General features: G+C 53.1%; 2 protein-coding genes across 2 annotated transcripts; both read left to right on the top strand.

Annotated features, from left to right (window-relative positions):
• Nucleotides 1–291: 291 nt before the first annotated feature.
• On the top strand, nucleotides 292–10,780 carry LOC104553273 (protein PML-like). Its single transcript, XM_062000419.1, is given in 10 exon segments — nucleotides 292–365; nucleotides 969–1,447; nucleotides 2,377–2,945; nucleotides 4,143–4,967; nucleotides 6,954–7,124; nucleotides 7,576–7,631; nucleotides 8,398–8,762; nucleotides 8,812–8,816; nucleotides 8,920–9,336; nucleotides 9,339–10,780. Coding segments are annotated over 10 exon segments (3,264 nt in total). The 5' UTR covers nucleotides 292–338; the 3' UTR covers nucleotides 9,689–10,780.
• Nucleotides 10,781–12,647: 1,867 nt separating this feature from the next.
• LOC104563097 (zona pellucida sperm-binding protein 3) lies at nucleotides 12,648–15,867 on the top strand. Its single transcript, XM_061999819.1, has 9 exons — nucleotides 12,648–13,049; nucleotides 13,939–14,057; nucleotides 14,140–14,243; nucleotides 14,479–14,656; nucleotides 14,751–14,871; nucleotides 15,012–15,103; nucleotides 15,274–15,416; nucleotides 15,582–15,671; nucleotides 15,752–15,867. Exons 1-9 carry the CDS (start codon nucleotides 12,648–12,650, stop codon nucleotides 15,865–15,867), a joined length of 1,365 nt encoding a protein of 454 aa, XP_061855803.1.
• The last annotated feature ends 2,123 nt before the right edge of the window (nucleotides 15,868–17,990 follow it).

Genomic DNA, 17,990 nt, shown 5'->3' with positions numbered 1-17,990 from the left:
CAGAGGACAGCCAGGATACAGCCCCCCAGAACACAGAGGGACCTGGAAGTCCTCTCCCGAAGGCGGGGGGGGAGGGGGGTTAGTCCTGGAGCCCCTTCCCGGCCGTGTGGCCCTGCAATATATCACCGGGGGGGTGCTGTCTTTTGGGGGGACAGGGTGTCTGGGGTCCCCTCCGCGTTTCTTCCCCCCGGACGTCCGGGACGAGCAGCGGCAGTACTGGGGCTGGCAGCGGGCTCTGCCCCGCTCCCCCCGCCGCGACACGGAGGAGGAGTTATCTGTAGCGCTGGAGAAACCGAAACGGCGGGCGCGGAAGGTTCCCGGCGCGGGCCGCGCTCGCCATGGCCGCCGCCGGCCCCGGGACGCGGGTGAGCGCCCGCCTGTCCGGGATGGAGGGTGCGGGCCGTGGGCTTCGGGGGTGCAGGGGGGCGCCGGGGGCGAGCGGCTCCAGGCCACCAGCAGGAAGTCCCCAGCCCTGAGGCGTGGCCTGGGAGCAAGGGTTGTGGGGCGGCCCCCTCCTCCCCGGTTTGGAGGGTGGTAGAGGCTGGGGGAATGGCTCCCACCCAGCCCTTGCCAGCCCTGCGAGAGCACAGATGTGGGAAGGAGGGAGGCAGAAGGTGGGTGGGGGATGACAGGAGGATGGTCCCCACCCTGCCCCGGTGTCATCCTGTGGTCCTTGGAGGCTTCTTCACTGACCCATCCTCTGTGCAGCCACGCGCCCAGACGCATAGCCAGGGGAAACCTCTTTGCTAGAGCAAGAACAGGTGCTCAGCAGGACCCCCTCCATCCAACCTTACCACCAAGTACGGGCCATCTCCAGGCTTACAGGGCCTGGGCATCACTGGTGAGAAGTGGTTGCTCACTGCTTGTTCCAAGCAGGATTTGCACATCACCTCCCACCTCAACGTGAGGTTTCAGAAGCTGTTAAAACTATGCCCTAACACTCATTCCTCTCTCCCTCCTTCCCCAAGCTCCTGGAAGATGACTTCCAGTTCATCTTTTGTGAAGGCTGCCAGCAGGAATCACCCAGCCTCAAGCTCCTCACCTGCCTCCACACCTTGTGCCTGGATTGCCTGAGCGAGAACAAGCCTGTGGGGCAGTGTCCTGTATGCAGGACGGCCATCCCACAGGCCAGCGGCATCCCTGACACAGACAACCTGCTCTTCACCAACCTCCAGGCCAGGCTGAAGGTCTACAGGCAGATCGTTGATGGGACTGACTTGTTGTGTGACAACTGCAAGAAAGCTGGCGAGTTCTGGTGCGAGGAGTGCAAGGAGTTCCTCTGCACCAACTGCTTTGAGGCACATCAACGCTACCTGAAGAGGGAGTGCCATGAAGCCAAGAGGGTGGCAGACATCAGGGCAGGGTCTGCTAAGGACTTCCTTGGTGGCACCAGGAGGTCCGGTAACTTGTCCTGCTCCAACCCAGCACACAAGAACCAGACTGTAAGGTAGGGCTAAGGAGGTCTGTCCCTCTCTGGGTGGTCACAAATCTCTTTGAGTTAGTCCATGATAGGATTGAGCAGGTTATCTGTGTCCCTCTGCTATTCTCATTGCCAGCATGTCATGGAGGAGTGGGAAGTAGCAACTGGTGGGTTCTAGGGTATGGAGAGAGGGTTTGGATGGAGCTGAGTTCAAGGTGATGAGAGGAGAGTAGACACAGGATGGACTGAGGGAGGAGAGTTAGTGAGAGGTTCCTTGCAAGGGTAAGGAGGATGAGGCTGATGGAACTCAGCAGGAAGAAGACCTGTTGTTTTAAGTGCTGTGAGGGACAACAGAGAAGGGTGTGTTCTGTTGGCAGCGCTAAACAAGCATGGAGAGGATTCAAGGGTCAGTCTGGGTGCAATGCAGGATGAGATTTAAATGCCCACAAGGGAAAGTCAAAGTGAGAGGGCAAGGGGCTGGAGCATCTGTGGAGGCCGGCACTGGTGCTAGCCTTGGTGGTCCAGGTTCAAGGCCTGCCTCAGCGTATCCCTAGCCCACCACTTGCCAAGGCTGCCAGGACTTCCGTGAAGGATGGATGATGATCTCCACTCCCCACTCGTATTCTTGCCTTAGGCATCTTCTGGAGATAAGATACCCACTAGTGTTATATTCTTACACATAGCCTCAGGAATGAAGGGCAGAGAGCTCATTTCTTCCCTGCCCTGGGGGTGAGGGGGAAAGTGTGAGGCTTATGCTGTAAGGCTTGAGTGGTCACCGTGGCGGCTTTGGTCGTCCCAGCAGAGCAGCAGGAGCCCCGCGGAGCTGGTGAGCGGCGCGGGGCGCTGCAGCTGGGATAGCAGCCCTGGCCCACGCACGGCGGTCCCTCACACCAGTTTGCAGCCAGGGGATGAAGGAACGGGCTGAGCGGTGTCTGTGCTTGTGCTTGGCCCCACAGCATCTACTGCAGGCAGTGCGCGAAGGTGCTGTGCTGCTCGTGCGCGCTGCTGGACAGCCAGCACAGCTTCTGCGACATCGGCAGCGAGACGCGGCGCAGGCAGGAGGAGCTGGGCGCCATGGCCCAGGAGCTGCGGCGCCAGCGGGGCGGCGTGGAGGCCAGCTATGCCGCACTGCAGGCCGAGGCCGCCCGGCTGGAGCGGGAGCAGCGGGAGATGCGGGAGCTGATCCGGCAGAGCGTGGAGCAGCTGGTGCGGCAGCTGCGGCGGGAGGAAGAGGAGCTGCTGGAGCTGGTGGAGGCGCGGCAGGAGCGGCGGGAGCAGGCGCGGGAGCTGCAGCACGTGGAGGGGCTGCTGCGGCGGATGGAGGCGGGCGAGCGGCTGGTGGAGAAGATGAGGCTCTACGCCACGGAGCAGGAGGTGATGGACATGCAGCCCTTCATCAAGGCCTCGCTGGAGGAGCTGCGGCGGCTGCAGCCGGAGGCGGCGTGGGCGCGAGTGCAGCCCAGGGACCTCGATGAGTGCAGAGCCAGGCTGCAGGGGCTGGTGGAGCGTGTCATGGGGCACCCAGGTGAGTCGGCACTCGACCAGGAGGGCTGGGGAAGGGGAAACCAAAAGCCAAAGGTTATTATCCATGGGTAGGCCATATTTTGATTCTCATTCCACATGGTGACTTGATGAACCTGTGCCACCAACCTTTGCTCATGAACTGGGCACACTCCAACCTCTCCCCAGGATGGGATGCAGTTGTTGCATCCATCACTGCCAAAGTAAAGCCTGTCTCTTGCCTTTGTAGGGTACAGCAATCCTCAAAGCACAGTTTTACTGGGAGGGAACATGATGAATTGCTAGGGATTCACAGCCATGCTATGGGTTGGAGGACAAGGGAAATGATTGGCACCTGAGATGGGGTGTATGGAGCAAAGGGCTAGCAGAGGCTGATGGTGGCAAGGGAGAAGCAGATGGAAGGGTTGGATCAACTCTGCATCATCTCTGAGAAATGTTTCTGCTGGTGACATGTGTGGCTCTCTCAGGGGTCATAACCATCCTCTGGCTCTTAGTGTCCTGCAGCCCACCAACCACTTCTGCTTCTCAAATCTCCGGGCAGTTTGGCATTGATCAACTTTCATCTACAGCTATCTGAGGCGATTCCTCTTTTGCGGTGTTGATTACCACCTTGGGATGGTGTATCCAACCAGGAAGGCAAAATGTTTCCCAGGGGCACTTCCCAAGAGGGATGGCAAAAGGTCCATGACTGCTGCTGGGTTTGCCCAGATCATTCCCCAGCCCCTCTGCAGCAGTGCTATGGAGGAGATGCAGGTGGTTTGGGGATGATGAAGGCCTTGGAGTATGTGGTATGTGCAGGGATGGTGTGCTGGAGGATCCAGGTTTGGTCAGAAGGTGGCAACATCATTTCACAAAATGGGAGTGAAAAAAGCAATGGGAAAACGAGGCTTGGCAGGGTCTTCAGCTCCATCTCCCTCCTGCTGTTTTCAGACTTGGGTAATGACCAGTCTCCTCCTTGTCCCTCTGTGGACGTCCACTACTGAGCTCCCTGGGGCAAGCTCATAGGCTATGAACAGTCCATAGAAGAGCCAGGGGTGATGTCCTGGATGGAGCTTGGGGTTTCCTGAGGGCAAGCTGCCTCCCACTCCACTCTTTACATCTCTATCACATGGTAGATATTGTCTTTCCATCTCCCTTCTCCACCTCACTGAGGCAGGTTGGGAGGACCCTTCAAGCCCTGATTCTTCCCTCCTCCCTTCAGCCCTCCTCCCTGCAACAGGTACCTCTGCTCCCCAGCACAACTCCCTGCCTGAAGACGAGTCCACTCTGATCCTCAACCTCAGGACTTCCAGGGAGCTTTGCCAGGCACATGGAGGTCTCCCCACTGGGCTGCCTGCCCTCCAGCAACCCAGTGCCCCTCTGTTGGACTCCTCCAGCAGCACAGGACACTTGTGTCCAGACCAGGGAGGAGATATATCCTCCACTCAACCCACACTTCCAGCCCTTCCAATGCAGAGGGATGAAGAAGCAGAGGATGACTCAGGGTCAGCCCATGGGGACACTGTGCCTCTTCCCAGGAGCATCCAGGACTCCCTGGCCTCCCTGCAGGAAGATTTCAGTGGCTGGGCGAGGTCCAACATGCAGCAGGCAGACAAGCTCCTGAAGATTGGTGATTACCTCCTGCAAGCTCAGCACAGGGCAAACAAGCACCTGATGTCTGTGACCCAAGAGATCCGGGCCATGTCCCACACCCTGGCCAAGATCACCTCAGCTGTGGGCCCCTTGCTGCAGCCTGTGGGCAGCCCACATGACCCCCCCACCGCAGACATGGACTGGTCATCACTGTCCTCCGATTTGCTAGAGTTATTCCCTTCCAGTACCCCGCAGAACCATGAACCGCTGGTCCCAGTGGCTGCCACGGTCACTGCCCTCAGCAGACCCCCCTCTACCAGCCCCTCTGCCAGCCCAGCATGCTCTGTGCCACTCAGCCCAACCTCTGAGTGGGAATGCTCCAAGTCAAAGCAGCCCATCAGGGGCAAGTGCAGTAAGAAGTTGAGCACCAGGTTTCAGAAGCAGAGGAAGAAATGAGCAGCATGTTTGCCCTGAACTGCAGCTGCCTGGAAAACCCATTATGGAGCCTTTGTGTCCCATTTCCCCTTGCTATGCCAATAAACCCTTCTGGGATGAACAGTGCATTGGTCTTTTGCTCAGTCTGAGAGGGCAGCGTCTCCCCTGCAAATGAGCCCTCACCACTGCATGGTCATAACCTGCTCAGGAACAGTGTGATCCTACTAATTTTCTTTCTTCTTTCCTTCCCAGCATGTGTGACCTGCTTTATGGGTCCTGGATGTGTGGGAGGGCAGCAAACCTACATGGGAGGAAAGGCCTTAGTGCAAGGGTGGGTGAAGGTGCTGGCAGATGGCCAGGCAGAATGGGCACCTCTCCAGCCTGACCTGCAAGCTCACTGCTGGATTTTAGCCTCAGTAGCATCTCCAGGTGATGACCCCTCAAGAAGGTGGCCCCAGAGTCACCTGCACCATCTGCAGGGTCTTTTCTTGCTGCTCTCAGTTGTCCCCAGCTTTGCTTGCTCTCCTCTCAGCTTGCTGTGTTTTTCTTCTTTCAGAAGCTGTCCCAGCTCCAGCCACAGATAGCTCCCACCAGGTGAGAGTGGGCACTGCTCTGGGATTTTTACCTTGTGGAATTTGAGCTACCCCCAGCTCTTGCAAGATTGAGTTCTGGCATAAGGCTGCAGAGCCAGGGCAAATTTTGTCCTTTGAAAGCCCCTTTCTGGCTAAGGTGCAAACATCTTTGTGTGAAACATGCCACTGCACACACTTTTAAAGAGCTCTTGTAGCCACAGTGTCTTACAAGCCATTTCCTGCCTGCACCCTGCTCAGTCCTGCTGGCTCCTGGGGCTGGTGGGGCAGATGTGCTGTGACTCATGGGGCCTCCAAACACTTCTACCACAAGAAGGGCAGAGCCTCACTCAAGAAGTGGCCTTCAATGATGTTGAAGGCAAGTTCTCTTCTGGTTTCAAGTATTATAGTGCATGGAGGACTTGTCTAGCATCAGACATGTCTGCCTTTGCCTGAGACAAGATAGGCATCACAGGACTGGGACTGGGGACCCCGAGGCTGCCCCTCTTCAGAGCACATTCCTGGCTACCCCAGCCTGGGATCAGAAGGGCTCAGCCCTGTCTGCAAGCCCTGCAGAGCCTTGGAACATCAGGGATAAAGCAAGGAGACAAAGGTGATTTACTCCCCTATCTCAGGAAGGGAACATTCCCATGGTCTCCTGTGCAGCCATGTAGCAAAACAGAATGTTTTGCTGACCCTTGTAAGACTGAGAGGGGACCTTGACCACAGCGGCTGGAGCTGGCACAGCCTGGGATAGCTGGGGGCTTCATGCCAGGACATCATGCAGTGACCCCAGAGCAGCAGGGACCATCTGGGTAAGCAGAGAATCCCAGAATCCCAGAATGGTGGAGGTCGAAAGGGACCTCTAGAGGTCATCCAGCCCAACTCCTTGCTAAAGCAGGTTCACCTAGACATCAGGTCACAGAGAGATATGTCCAGGTGGGTTTGGAAACCTCCAGAGAAGGAGACTGCACACGATCGCTGAGCAGCCTGTGCCAGGGCTCCCTCACCCTTATAGAAAAAAGGTTTTTCTTGGGTTTAAGTGGAACTTTTTGTGTTCCAGCTTGTGTCCACTACCCTTTGTCCTGTTGGTGGAAACCACAGAAAAACACGTCTCCTCGTCCTCTTGACATCCACCCATTAGGTAATTAGAAGTGTTAATGAGGTCTCCCTTTAGTCTTCTCCAGACTATAGAGCCTCAGGTCCTGTAGTCTTTCTTCATTAGAAAGATGCACCAGATGTTCCAGAGCACTTGCTTTGGGCAGGAACAAACCCGTGTGGTCAAGCTCGTTTGACTGCTCCAATAACAAGGGACATCTCCATCCCTGCCCATGTAAGGCCGCGCTCACAGGGCTCTTCTCTGCACACTTAGGTCTTCACCTCCACCTCTGCAAAGAGGAAGGAAGTGTAACATGCAGATGTCCTGCTGGCACCAGTGAAGATGATGAAGGTTGAAGATAAGGACAACGGGTGGAACCGGCTGGTGCCGCAGAAGTCGAGCTGCTCAGACTAGTCTGGGACTGGCAGGTTGGTGTCCCCTGTGACTCTCGCCAAGGACAGCCTGCTGGCAGACGTGCCAGATGGCAACAGTGGACTGCATGGCTCAGGTAAGCAGTGTCCAGAGCAATGAAGCCATGGGTAGACTTTATGGGATGCAGGCATCAAGGCAGAGCAGTTTGCAGCATCTCTATAAACCTCTCAGGAGGATAGTTTTGTCCCAGCACATTGTCTTGTTCAAAGACAAGATGTTTGGTGGAGATTAATGGAGAAACAGACTTCGCTGCTTCAACTACTTGCATACTCTTAAGCTATGTGATGCTGCATTTTGGTCCCCTCTCCCTTGTAGGAGTTTGCCCAGTGTGTACTCTGTAACTGTGGCTTGAGGAGGAACCAGCCTGTTTTCAAGTGGACCCTGAGTGCAGGATCCTTTGCTGGCTGTCAGGGCCACCTCTCAGCACAGCTGGTGATGCCTGGGTAGGGACCATCAGCCCTGGCATACACTGCAGGAGTGGGCAGTCCCACATCCTGAGAGGTGACACATCTTTTCTACCTTGGCAGATAGTGGTATTCTCTGCCTGGATGGCCTTGAGGACAGCACTGATGATGAATTCATGGTGAGTACAGTGGAAGGGCTTTCAGTGCTTGGCTCTGCATCACTCAGTGTTCAAGCCATGAAGGCTGGATCACTTAGTGCCTCCAGACCTTCAGGAAAATCCCCTTTAGAGCCTGGCAAGGAACTACAAAAAGTCCTTCTCAGTGCTAAAATAAATCCCTTCTAGCTCTCCTCCACTTCTGGGAGAGCTGGGCTGCCCAGCAGCTTGGAGGCTTTGGTAGATACCATCTTGGTGACACCAAGGTGGTGAGCATCCAAAATGAAGGCCAGCAAGAAGAGGCAGTCCAAAATCTGACCTCCTCTTTGAGGCTGTGGACAGATGAGGTTTTGTTGTTACTTTTCAGCACCAAGCAGTTCCCATGACAGTCTGTGTGACCAAAAGCTGGTGGCCAGCTCTCCAGAAGAGGTTTTACAAAAGGGCAGCTTCCCTTCCCTATCTGCTGTGTGCAGAGTTGGACTCTAGGCTCACAGCCAGAGAGATGTTAGGTAGCCCCAACTTTTATGTTACTTTTGAGCAGAAAGACAGTTGAGAAGGATCCCAGTGAGTGACCCCATGTGCACATGAGTGGAGCATGCATGTCACTTTGGTGCTGGAGGAGATAAGTCTTCATGATCAACCAGAGAGGCTTATTACACCCTAAGTCCTCTAGCAGGCAGTTTGCATAGATCCCTGAGCTTTGGTATCCTCCAGATCACACTAGTGCCCAGAGCTGCTGCCCTAGTTCTTCTTCTGACATTTATTTAAAGCAAATTGTGTGCTCCTCCAGGACTCCAGTCTGCTAGATGACCTCAGCAACACCCTCGACGAGAGCACCAGTGAAGACAACCTGGCTCTCCCCATCAGCAGCCAAAACACACAGGACACAAGACAAGGATACCTGGTCTTCTTTGACTTGAAGATTTTGAGAAAGATCCTAGGTGAGGAGGTCCCACGTTGCAGCCAGCTCAGAGACCCACATCTGTCAGAGTCTGGGGTTTTTTTTGCAGGAGGAATTCAGGCATGTCCACCATGGCCATGGCTGTGTAAGGGAGGGGACAATATCCCGAGCTCCCAAGAGGCCTTGCCTTTGAGTTTCAGGACATATGGAAGGAATGTAAAGCCCATAGGACGTTGGAGATGCTGGAAGCTGAGGTTGTGACTGAATGGTGTATGTTGGTGAAATGATGGATCAGTACCCCAGCAATGGTGAAACACCTCAAACAGTGTTTTATATTCCTACTGAATAAGAGACTAATGCTGCCTTTCCTCCCTCTCCAATCCTCTTTCTCTTCCCTCTCCTCTTCTCTAGAAAATGAAAGCATTCAGATGACGGTGGTAGATGGATATAAAATATTCCCAGTCCTGATTCAGCCCGTGAGATATTTGTCCAGCTTGATGGCCAAAAATGGTGTCTGCGAGATTGGTCTGAGGAATTTTCTGTGCCACCTCAACACTGTCCACAAACCCATCCTATGTGGCTTTGGTCTCTGGTCGTTCCCCTTTCCTACCCTATTGAAAGCTTTGACAGTCATGAACAAGAAAGAGGAGTTCAGCTCTGTTGTGCATGGTTTCCTGGACATTTTTCCCCTGGTTAAGGAGGAGATCTCTAAGAAGGATAACTACAAGCTGAAGAACTTGGCCAGCACTTACCTCTGGTGGCACTTTGTTGACTGCAGTGCCATAGAGAATGCAAACATCGTGAAGCACTTGTGCGAGTTCCTGGATGTCAACTGGTGAAGAAACCCAGGATGATCCTCAGTCAAGCCAGCCTGGAGTCCTTCATCTCCCTCCAGCACTTGCTGGACAAGAAGCTCCTCACAAAGCGATCGGTCCAAATATTGGCCACGCACAACATCGGCCTCTCTGAGCTCTGGTCCTACTACCAGCAAAACCCCGAGATGGGGCTCCAGACAGTGTGTCACCTCAACAACACCCTCCGGAACAGCTCCGAAAAGGAAGTCTAAAACCTGAGCAAGGTCAAGGTCTACTTCCAGCACCAGGAGCAGTCAGTTGAAAGCCAGAAGACCCTGGCAGGCAACAATCTCCCAAGAGCTGTAAAGAGCGAGGAAAAGTGTTGAAATATGCTGTTGCCTCTCCAGAACATGTTCCCCTCTCTCTCAAGGGGAATGAGTCCTGCTGCCAAATCCTGGCTCACATCAGTAGTCTTGCCTTCAGTATTTCCCACCTACTCCTTTCTGGGGTGACACATCAGGGTCTCTGGGATGTGACAGTCTCTTGCTGTCCTCTCTCGTCTGAGCTAAGGTGAAGAGGTAAGGACACCTACTTGGCTGGGAGATGTCCTGGCTCTGATCAGACACCCTGCAGCCACGCTGTGCCTTTGATTCCTCCCTGCATCAATCAAGCCAACCCGTGGGAGAAATCATTTGAACTATCTCTGGTCTGAGTTTTTTGGAGGTCAATGGGATCTAAAGTCAGATGGAGAAGCAGTAGGTGAGGAGACTGGTTTGGATGGTGGTCATTGCTGGAAAGGAGGTTGGGCAGAGCTGCTCTGTTCCCATGAGCTGTGGGAAAAACTGAAAATCCTCCTTCAGTCTGCAGGATCTGACCCCTCTAGCCTGGGGTGTGAACCTCTTAAGTGGGCATATGGAGTTATGGTTTTCCTACATCTCCCCCACTGTTTTCCAAGCTCTAAGACAAACAGGGAATTATTTAATCAGGGGATGCACCTCATTGCTTTTGGCTCCTGTGGCTACCTACATATAGAATCATAGAATCATAGAATACTAGGGGTTTCATGGAATAGGGGTATCATAGAATCAACCACAGCATGGTTCAGGTTAGAAGGGACCTCAAAGATGTTCCAACTCCCTTGCCATAGGCAGGGACATCTTCCACTAGACGAGGTTGCTTAAAGCCTCTTTCAGCCTGCCCTAGAACACTTCCAGGGATGGGTCATCCACAGCCTCTCTGGGCAACCTGTGGCAGTGCCTCACCACCCTCACAGGGAAGGATTTCTTCCTAAGATCTAATCTAAATCTACCCTCTTTCAGTTTAAAGTCATTACCCCATGTCCTGTCATCACATGCCCTTATAAAAAGCCTCTTTCTGGCTTTCTTATCAGCCCTTTTAGGTACTACAAGGCTCTCTAAAGTCTCCCTGGAGCTTTCTCTTTTCCAGGATCAACAACCCCAACTCCACAGAGCGGCAGAATCACCTCCCTTGACCTGCAGAAGAAATAAAATATTTTGCTAATTTGTTGTGCATTGCAAATTATTTCCTTTTGCTCCCCTTTTCCTCAATACTCCCCTGCTCAAAAAGACAGATGTGCAGGGTGGTGGGTGCTGCAAGGATGAGCACGAGATGAGCCATGTACGTGAGACGTGCTGCTCTTCCCAAGGTGGGTCTTGGCTTGGAGACACCAAAGAGAGCAGCAAGAGGTTGTGTTTGCTGAGGAAGGTTCCAAGAAAACATGCCAGTCTGCTCTCCATGAGAACAACCCAAGTCATTTCCCTGCCCTGCTGCCAGCTCTCCAGTTTGGATCATGCCAAAACAATCTGATTCAGCCACAGGTTATCACCCAAAGCTCATCTCACCCAGAGGCGAAGGAAAAAGCAAACATCCTTGTGCTGCCTCTAAAACCCCACAAGGACTCATGGCTAAAGTGACACTCCCCAGTGTCACTTCTATATACCAGCTGTTTTCTTGGCTGATTCACAGCCTCTCACCAGGAATGAGGAAGCTTGCAGAGTGATTCCGCTGGCTCAACCTGCCCCAGCCCCCTCCCTCTGGGCACCACGGAGGGCACAACCTGCTGCTGAATCACTGCAGGAAGGGATGGACTGCCCAGACACCACAGGGATCATTTTGCCCAAGGTCTAAAAGTTCTATCAATTATTAGTGATAATTATTCTTTCTAATATCTAGTAGCTCTAACGTTATTCTGATAAGCATTATTCTAAGCATAAGTCATTTCAACACCAGTCCTGCCCAGGAAGCTCCGGTGGCTCCAGGGGTCAGGTCTGCTCAGGAAACAGTTAAGCAGACATATATGCACAAGCATTTTTACTCCCTCTTGCTAAAATCCCAGGAAACACAAGAAAACACAAGTGGCCAGGCAGGTGCTGACAGGACCATGTGGAGTCTGGTCCTGCAGGAGCAGAGATGGGGTTCAGGGCCACCTATGGGGATCTCCTCCACAATCCCTGTTCTCCTTTTATTCTTCCACTTGATTCAAGTTTAATTTTCTCATTCTTTCTCCCCCAAAAATCAACTTCTGCTCAGTAGTGAAGTCAGCCATGAAACCCTCATGTCCTGGGGCAAGGTGGGGGTTGGTCTCTCCTCAAAGCTGCAAGCAACAGGACAAGAGGAAACGGCCTCAAGTTGTGCCAAAGAAGGTTTAGATTGGAGATTTGGAAAAATGTCTTTGCCAAAATGGCTGTCAAGCCCTGTTCCAGGCTGCCCAAGGATGTGGTGGAGTCCCTGTCCCTGGAGGGATCCCAAAGCCGTGTAGCTGTAGCTGAGGGACATTGATTAGTGGTGGCTGTGGCAGTGCCAGGGGAACGGTTAGACTCGATGAGCTTAAAAGTCTTTTCCAACCTCAATGATTCTGTGATTGTGTAATTGCCTTGACATGAGGATCATCACTACCCTGAAGGAGCTGGGAACAGAGACAAGTTTCGGCACCTGAAGAGTGAGTTTGTCTTGGGAAGCTGTCACCTCCCACACCATTCCCCTGCAACCCTGCTGCAGAAGGATCCCATGATCTGGAGGTGGAATTCTTCTCTCTGTAATTATGGAGGTTTATACCAAAAAAATAGGGGGGAGGGGGGAAATCAATGCACTGCACAGCAAACTCAGCATCTCTCCTATGGACAAGAACCTCATCCAGAACCTCATTATCTCATTAGAGCCCACCATAATGGGTTCCTCAGGGAACTGAGTGCTCTCAGCTGTTTCTAATTGCCCTTATGGAAGGTGTGCTGAGAATCACTTGGGATGGGAGTGGCTGTGGGAGATGTGGGCTATAAAAGGTCCATGGCCAGGAGTTGCTTTTTGTGCTGGACCCTGGTAGGCAAGATGAGGCCTAGAAGCAACCTGGGGTGTGCTCTTTTCTTCTGGGTTTTGGGGGAGGTGGTTGCTTACAACCCCTGGGACTTCATTAGAGGGGAAGCAGTGCTATGGAGGTATGGAGGGGATCCTTCCTTGGGGCAGCCCCGTGCCTTCTCCCAGCCCTCTCCTTGGGCATGGGTGGATGTCTCCCAGCTCCGGGCTGCTGCCCCATTGCACCCCGTGGCTGTGCAGTGCCAGGAGGCGCAGATGGTGGTCACGGTGCACAGGGACCTCTTTGGCACGGGGCACCTGGTCAGGGCTACAGAGCTGACCCTGGGCCTGGCTGCCTGCCCGCCTGTTGTCTGGAGTACCGCTGAGACTGTGGTGACTTTCATCGCTGGGCTGCATGAGTGTGGCAGCACCCTCAGGGTAAGGCTGGGGAAGGCTGGAGCCTTGCTGGGGATCTGTCTCTTGGCTTCTACCTCAGTGCCTTGGGATGCTGAGACTGGCAGGGGGCTGAGGTGTAGGTGGGTTCAGGGAAAGGCTCTGAGGCCCTTTCTAGAGGCTGATCATCTCAGCCTGCATTTCAGGATCAGCAGAAGCTGTGCTGTCTAGGCCGGGGGCTAGCTCTGCGGCCATGTGAGCAGGGAAGGGCATGCAAGAGGCACAGAAATTGTTTCTCACATGGGTGCAGAGGTATCCAAGTCTTCCGGGACTATGTGTGCTGTTGCTGCCGCCTCCAGGTCGAAGCCCAGAGGTGCTGGTGCTGGGAGCCGCGGCAGCAAGGCAGCAGTAGATGTTTGCTTCAGGAGGCATCTGGGTGCTGCTGGCTGCCGCTTGAGTATAGCGTCAAGCTGCTTCATAGGAAACTTGTATTTGAAGTGAAGTCTCTCCCCGGGAGAGGCCTAGGGCCATGAGGGTGAGCAGGGCCCCCCTGATCCTCCAGCCAGCAGATATCTCCATTAAAATCCCTCTGAGCAGAAGGTCTGTCTCCCAGGATACCCGAGGGTGACCTCGTCTGTTGTTCCAAGGCATGAAAAGTAGAAGGAAAAGAAAAGAAATAATCGGCTTAAGCATCTCTGCATCCAGCTTTGCTGCTGACCAGAGGCTGTCTTGGGACAGGCTGGAGCAGCTTCCCAACCCAGAGCATCCCTGCAGCAGGATGAGTGCCCTTCACCTGCCTCCAGTGCAAATGCTGCTGGATGGTGACCAGAAGAAACATTTCAGCACTGAGTCTCCAGGCTTAAATGCTGCTCTGTGTGTGTGGCCAAGAACAGGGTTCCTAATGCCTGGATAATATGTCTTGCCTTTTCCCCAGGTGACACCTGATGCTCTAGTCTACAGCACGAGCTTAAACTACAAGCCAGCTCCTGCTGGCAACCCTGTCATTGTCCGCACCAGCCCTGCTGTGGTTCCTATCGAGTGCCACTACCCGAGGTGAGCCAGTGCAGCCCTTGTGAGTGCCCAGCAAGCCCTTCTGCTGCCACAGAAAATTTAACAATGGGCATCTCCTCCCCAGGAGGGACAATGTGAGCAGCAATGGCATCAAGCCCACATGGGCACCCTTCAGTTCCACCCTTTCCTCTGAGGAGAAGCTGCCCTTCTCCCTGCACCTCATGAACGGTAGGTTTTGGATGATGGTCTCCTCTGGCTGTAGGGCACTCTGAGCTGGCCATGTTGCCACTGAATGGCATGGCTGGTGGTGCTGGTATCACCCCAGTGCTCCTGGAGAAGCTGGGGTTCAGTGCAGCTTTGGTGAGTACTCAGGGCCTTGTGTTTCTATGGGTTTCCTTGGGAAAGCAGTGAAGCTCAAGCTGGCTCCCTGTTCATGAGTGTCTGGTGACCTCTCTCCCTCCAGACGACTGGAGTGCTGAGAGAGCCTCCACTGTATTTCAACTGGGAGAGATCCTCCACTTCCAAGCTGCTGTCAATACAAAGAACCATGCACCTCTGAGGCTTTTTGTGGACAACTGTGTGGCTACTCCAACCCCAGATAGGAGCTCTTCTCCTCAATATGCTTTCATTGACTTCAGTGGGTAAGAGCTGCCTGTGTCCTTACTTAGATGCCTTTCTGCAGGTTATAGCTGTCTCTCACAGTGGGATCCTACTGGCCCTTGCTTTTGTCTCTAGGTGTCTGCTGGATGGGCAGCTGGATGATGCCACCTCAACTTTTATATCCCCAAGACCCAAGCAAGAGGTGCTTCAGTTTGCAGTAGATGCATTCAAGTTTGCAGGAGATTCCAGCAATCTGGTAAATCCTTCCTAAACCAAGGGTGAGGTAGAGCTGCCCTGTGGAGATGGCCTCCAATAGGACCATCAACCTCATGGTGCATGGGAAAGCCATAAAGGCAGAGGACAGCCTAACCTCTCTGCTCTGCCTGGCCCCCTCAGGTCTACATCACCTGCCACTTGAAGGTCTCCCTGGCTGACCAAGCTCCTGATGCACTGAATAAGGCTTGTTCCTTCAACAAAGCCAGCAACCTGTAAGTAGCTGGAACAGCAGCCTGCCCAAGGGTTTCCCATCTGGTGTGTTGCCTTTCAAGGAGGTGGGGATGGCCATCTTAGGGGGAGGGTTTTGATCTTTCCTAGGAGACCCCAAAGCATGTGAGGGATCCCTACCACTGGGTGGGCTGGTCACTAGGCTCTCTTCCAGCTGGTCTCCTGTGGAAGGCACCTGGGATATCTGCTCCTGCTGTGAGATGAGGAGTTGTGACTTGCCCACGCACTCTAGAAGGCTCCATGCTCCTTCTCAATGGCAGAGAGGACGTGCCCGGAGAGAACTGTCCTCCCAGCCTGGTATGTCTCTGTGTGCTGCTTGGTTTTTATCACCAATGTGGTAACTTGCTCAGAGCTGGGTGGATGCAGCTGCCTCAGTACCTGTTGGCTCTTTGGTGCCTATCTGAGGCTGGGGAGAGCTAGGTGTTCAAATGAGTTTGAGTGCTCAAAGGTCCTCCCTTTCAGATCCATTGGTGAAAGAAGCAGATGTTGTTGTTGGACCTCTCTTCATCCACAGCTGGCAGGATCACCCAGTTAGGAGGACACCCTCAGGAGGTAGGGCAAACCCAGGGAAGAGGGGTGGCTTCTGTGTCAGCTCCTGGCTCTGGCCATAACCACTTTCTTCTCCTTCCTAGATGAACATCACTTGTGGATGGTGTTGGGCTTGGCTGCAGTTGCTGGTTTGATCATCCTGATCCTTGCTGTTCTAGGAGCTCTGACTGTCTGCCGGAAACCCAGCAACCCCCTTTAAGTTACTGGGTTCAACTTTCATAGTGTCTGCAGTGAGAAAGAACTGAAAGATGGAGAGGCTTTGTGGGGGGAGTCATCCTGGAGAGACAGATAAGTCTCCGTGCTAACTTTAACTGTGCTGCTTTGCCTCCCTAAACTCAGTTGAGTACCTCTCTCATGAGGCTGTGTCCCCACTAGAGTGCTGTACAGCTTTATACCCCTGTGAACATCTCCCAGAGCACCTAGCTGGGAATTGAAGCAAAAAAAAAAACCCACCCAGATTCTGGTTTCCTGTTTCGAAGCATGGAGTTGTGCTTAGCCTCAATGTTTTAACTCTGTGGAGTGACTTGAGTCTGGTCTGTACTAGTATTTCCTTAATAAGCCCAAGAGGAGGTAGTGATTTAATAAAACTTGGACTGCTCTCTTCCTTCCTGAGACTGTTTCTGGCGGAGAAATTAAGCTTTCTGAAAGGAGCACAACTTGAGAGTTGGTGGATTGAGCCCTTCCTGGGACAGACATTCCAGTCCCTGCCCCAAGGACTGTTTACACATAGTTATGTACAACAAGCCTTGGCTGAAATGTATAAACAGTCCTTGGGGCAGGGACTAGAATTTCTGTCCCCACTTCCCTCTCCAGAAAGGGGCTTTCTGAGGTACCACTCATATGTGGGTTTTTTGGTTTTTTTCCTTACCAGTGCTGTGAAGTTTTCCATTAACTGAGTAGCTGTAAGGGCAAGATGCTGTTGCTTCCCACTAGCTGGGAGAGGTTCCCACTTTAGGTAGACATTGTGCTAACTGGACCTCTTGGGCTGCAGTGTTGTGTTGTCAGAGTAAATTCTGGTGGCTGAAAAACTGAGACCTGCCACGTGTTGGGGCTTCTTTGCAGCACAGCTGCCTCTTGAGCTGATCATGTAGGGGACTTGCATGGCCTCATAACCTGATTCAGGGGAGCTTGGGCAACTGTCTTGATTTTGGAGGGCAGAGGAAATTGATATCTTGCACAAGCTGTCATATCTTTGGGTAGCATCCAGCATCCTGGAGACCCTTGGACAGGTGTCCTTTAATAGATGTCACCTTGCACTGTGATATCTTTGCTGTGAGCTGCACAGCTGGACTTTGGGTCACCTAAACCACTGTCCCACCCCTTCCCCTGCTCACAGTTCTAAAAGCAAAGTGGCCTCCATTCAGAATTAGAAGGTGACTTCTGAGTTGGATAAGGGACCTGCACTGACTGGGCTGGGGCTGTCAGTATGGCTTCTTTCCTCATCCATATCCTCTCACTTGCTGGAGGGGCTTGGTCCTTGTCTTGCAATGTGGGAGGTGAAAGCTTCTCAGGGGGAAGACCTGGGAGATATCTTCCACAGCCTGAGAGCTGTGAGCTGTCAGCTTTTGGGGCAAGTTGAGAAAGTTTCCATCCATGTTCACATTCCTTCCTATCTCAGGTCTCCAGTACAACATGAGCTGTATCAGCCTGGTGCTGGCCTGGCTGAGCATAGCACTGACCATAGGTAAAGATTCCCCTACCTCTGTGTGCCCAGCCCAGGGCTGTTGAAGAAATATTTCCTTGCCCAACCTGAACTTCCCAGACCATGAGTTGTGGCTGCTGACATGTTTAAAATCTCTACATAGCTGATTCCTTCAGCACCTTCTCTAGATGTTTTGTGCTCTGAGCATCCCTTGGCACATGTGCTCTGAGCAAGGGACTATCTCTCTGGTATGCTGGCATGCACAGAGGAGCCTTTTAAATGAAAACCCTTGTATATGCCACTTGGCACAACTGTCCTGCAGCTATTCAACCAAAATACCTCACCAGGCTCTGGGAAGGAAGACAAAAACCCACAAAATTTGGTCTACAAGGAAACTGGGGATAGAAAAACACTCTCTGGCTCATTCCAGTCAGCCCCCTCCAGTAACTCCTGCCTCTTCCCTGGCAGCAGCTCCCGTGAGGCTCAGTAGTAGTACTGACCTTGCCATTTGGTGAGAGAAATCTTACTTAAAAATTCACATTATAAAGAAAAATGAGATGCATTTTAAAGTCTCCTGTATACAAAGTGTGTAAAACAGGGATGTTTGTTCTTGTCCAGTGCCCTAAGCCTTTCTGCACCCCTCCAAAAAAAATGAGCTCACCCTCTTTCCCAAGTGTGCT

The sequence above is a fragment of the Colius striatus genome, chromosome 7 (genome assembly GCF_028858725.1).
Source record: "Colius striatus isolate bColStr4 chromosome 7, bColStr4.1.hap1, whole genome shotgun sequence".
Lineage (NCBI taxonomy): Eukaryota > Metazoa > Chordata > Aves > Coliiformes > Coliidae > Colius > Colius striatus.
This window is presented reverse-complemented; position numbering and strand designations above follow the sequence as displayed.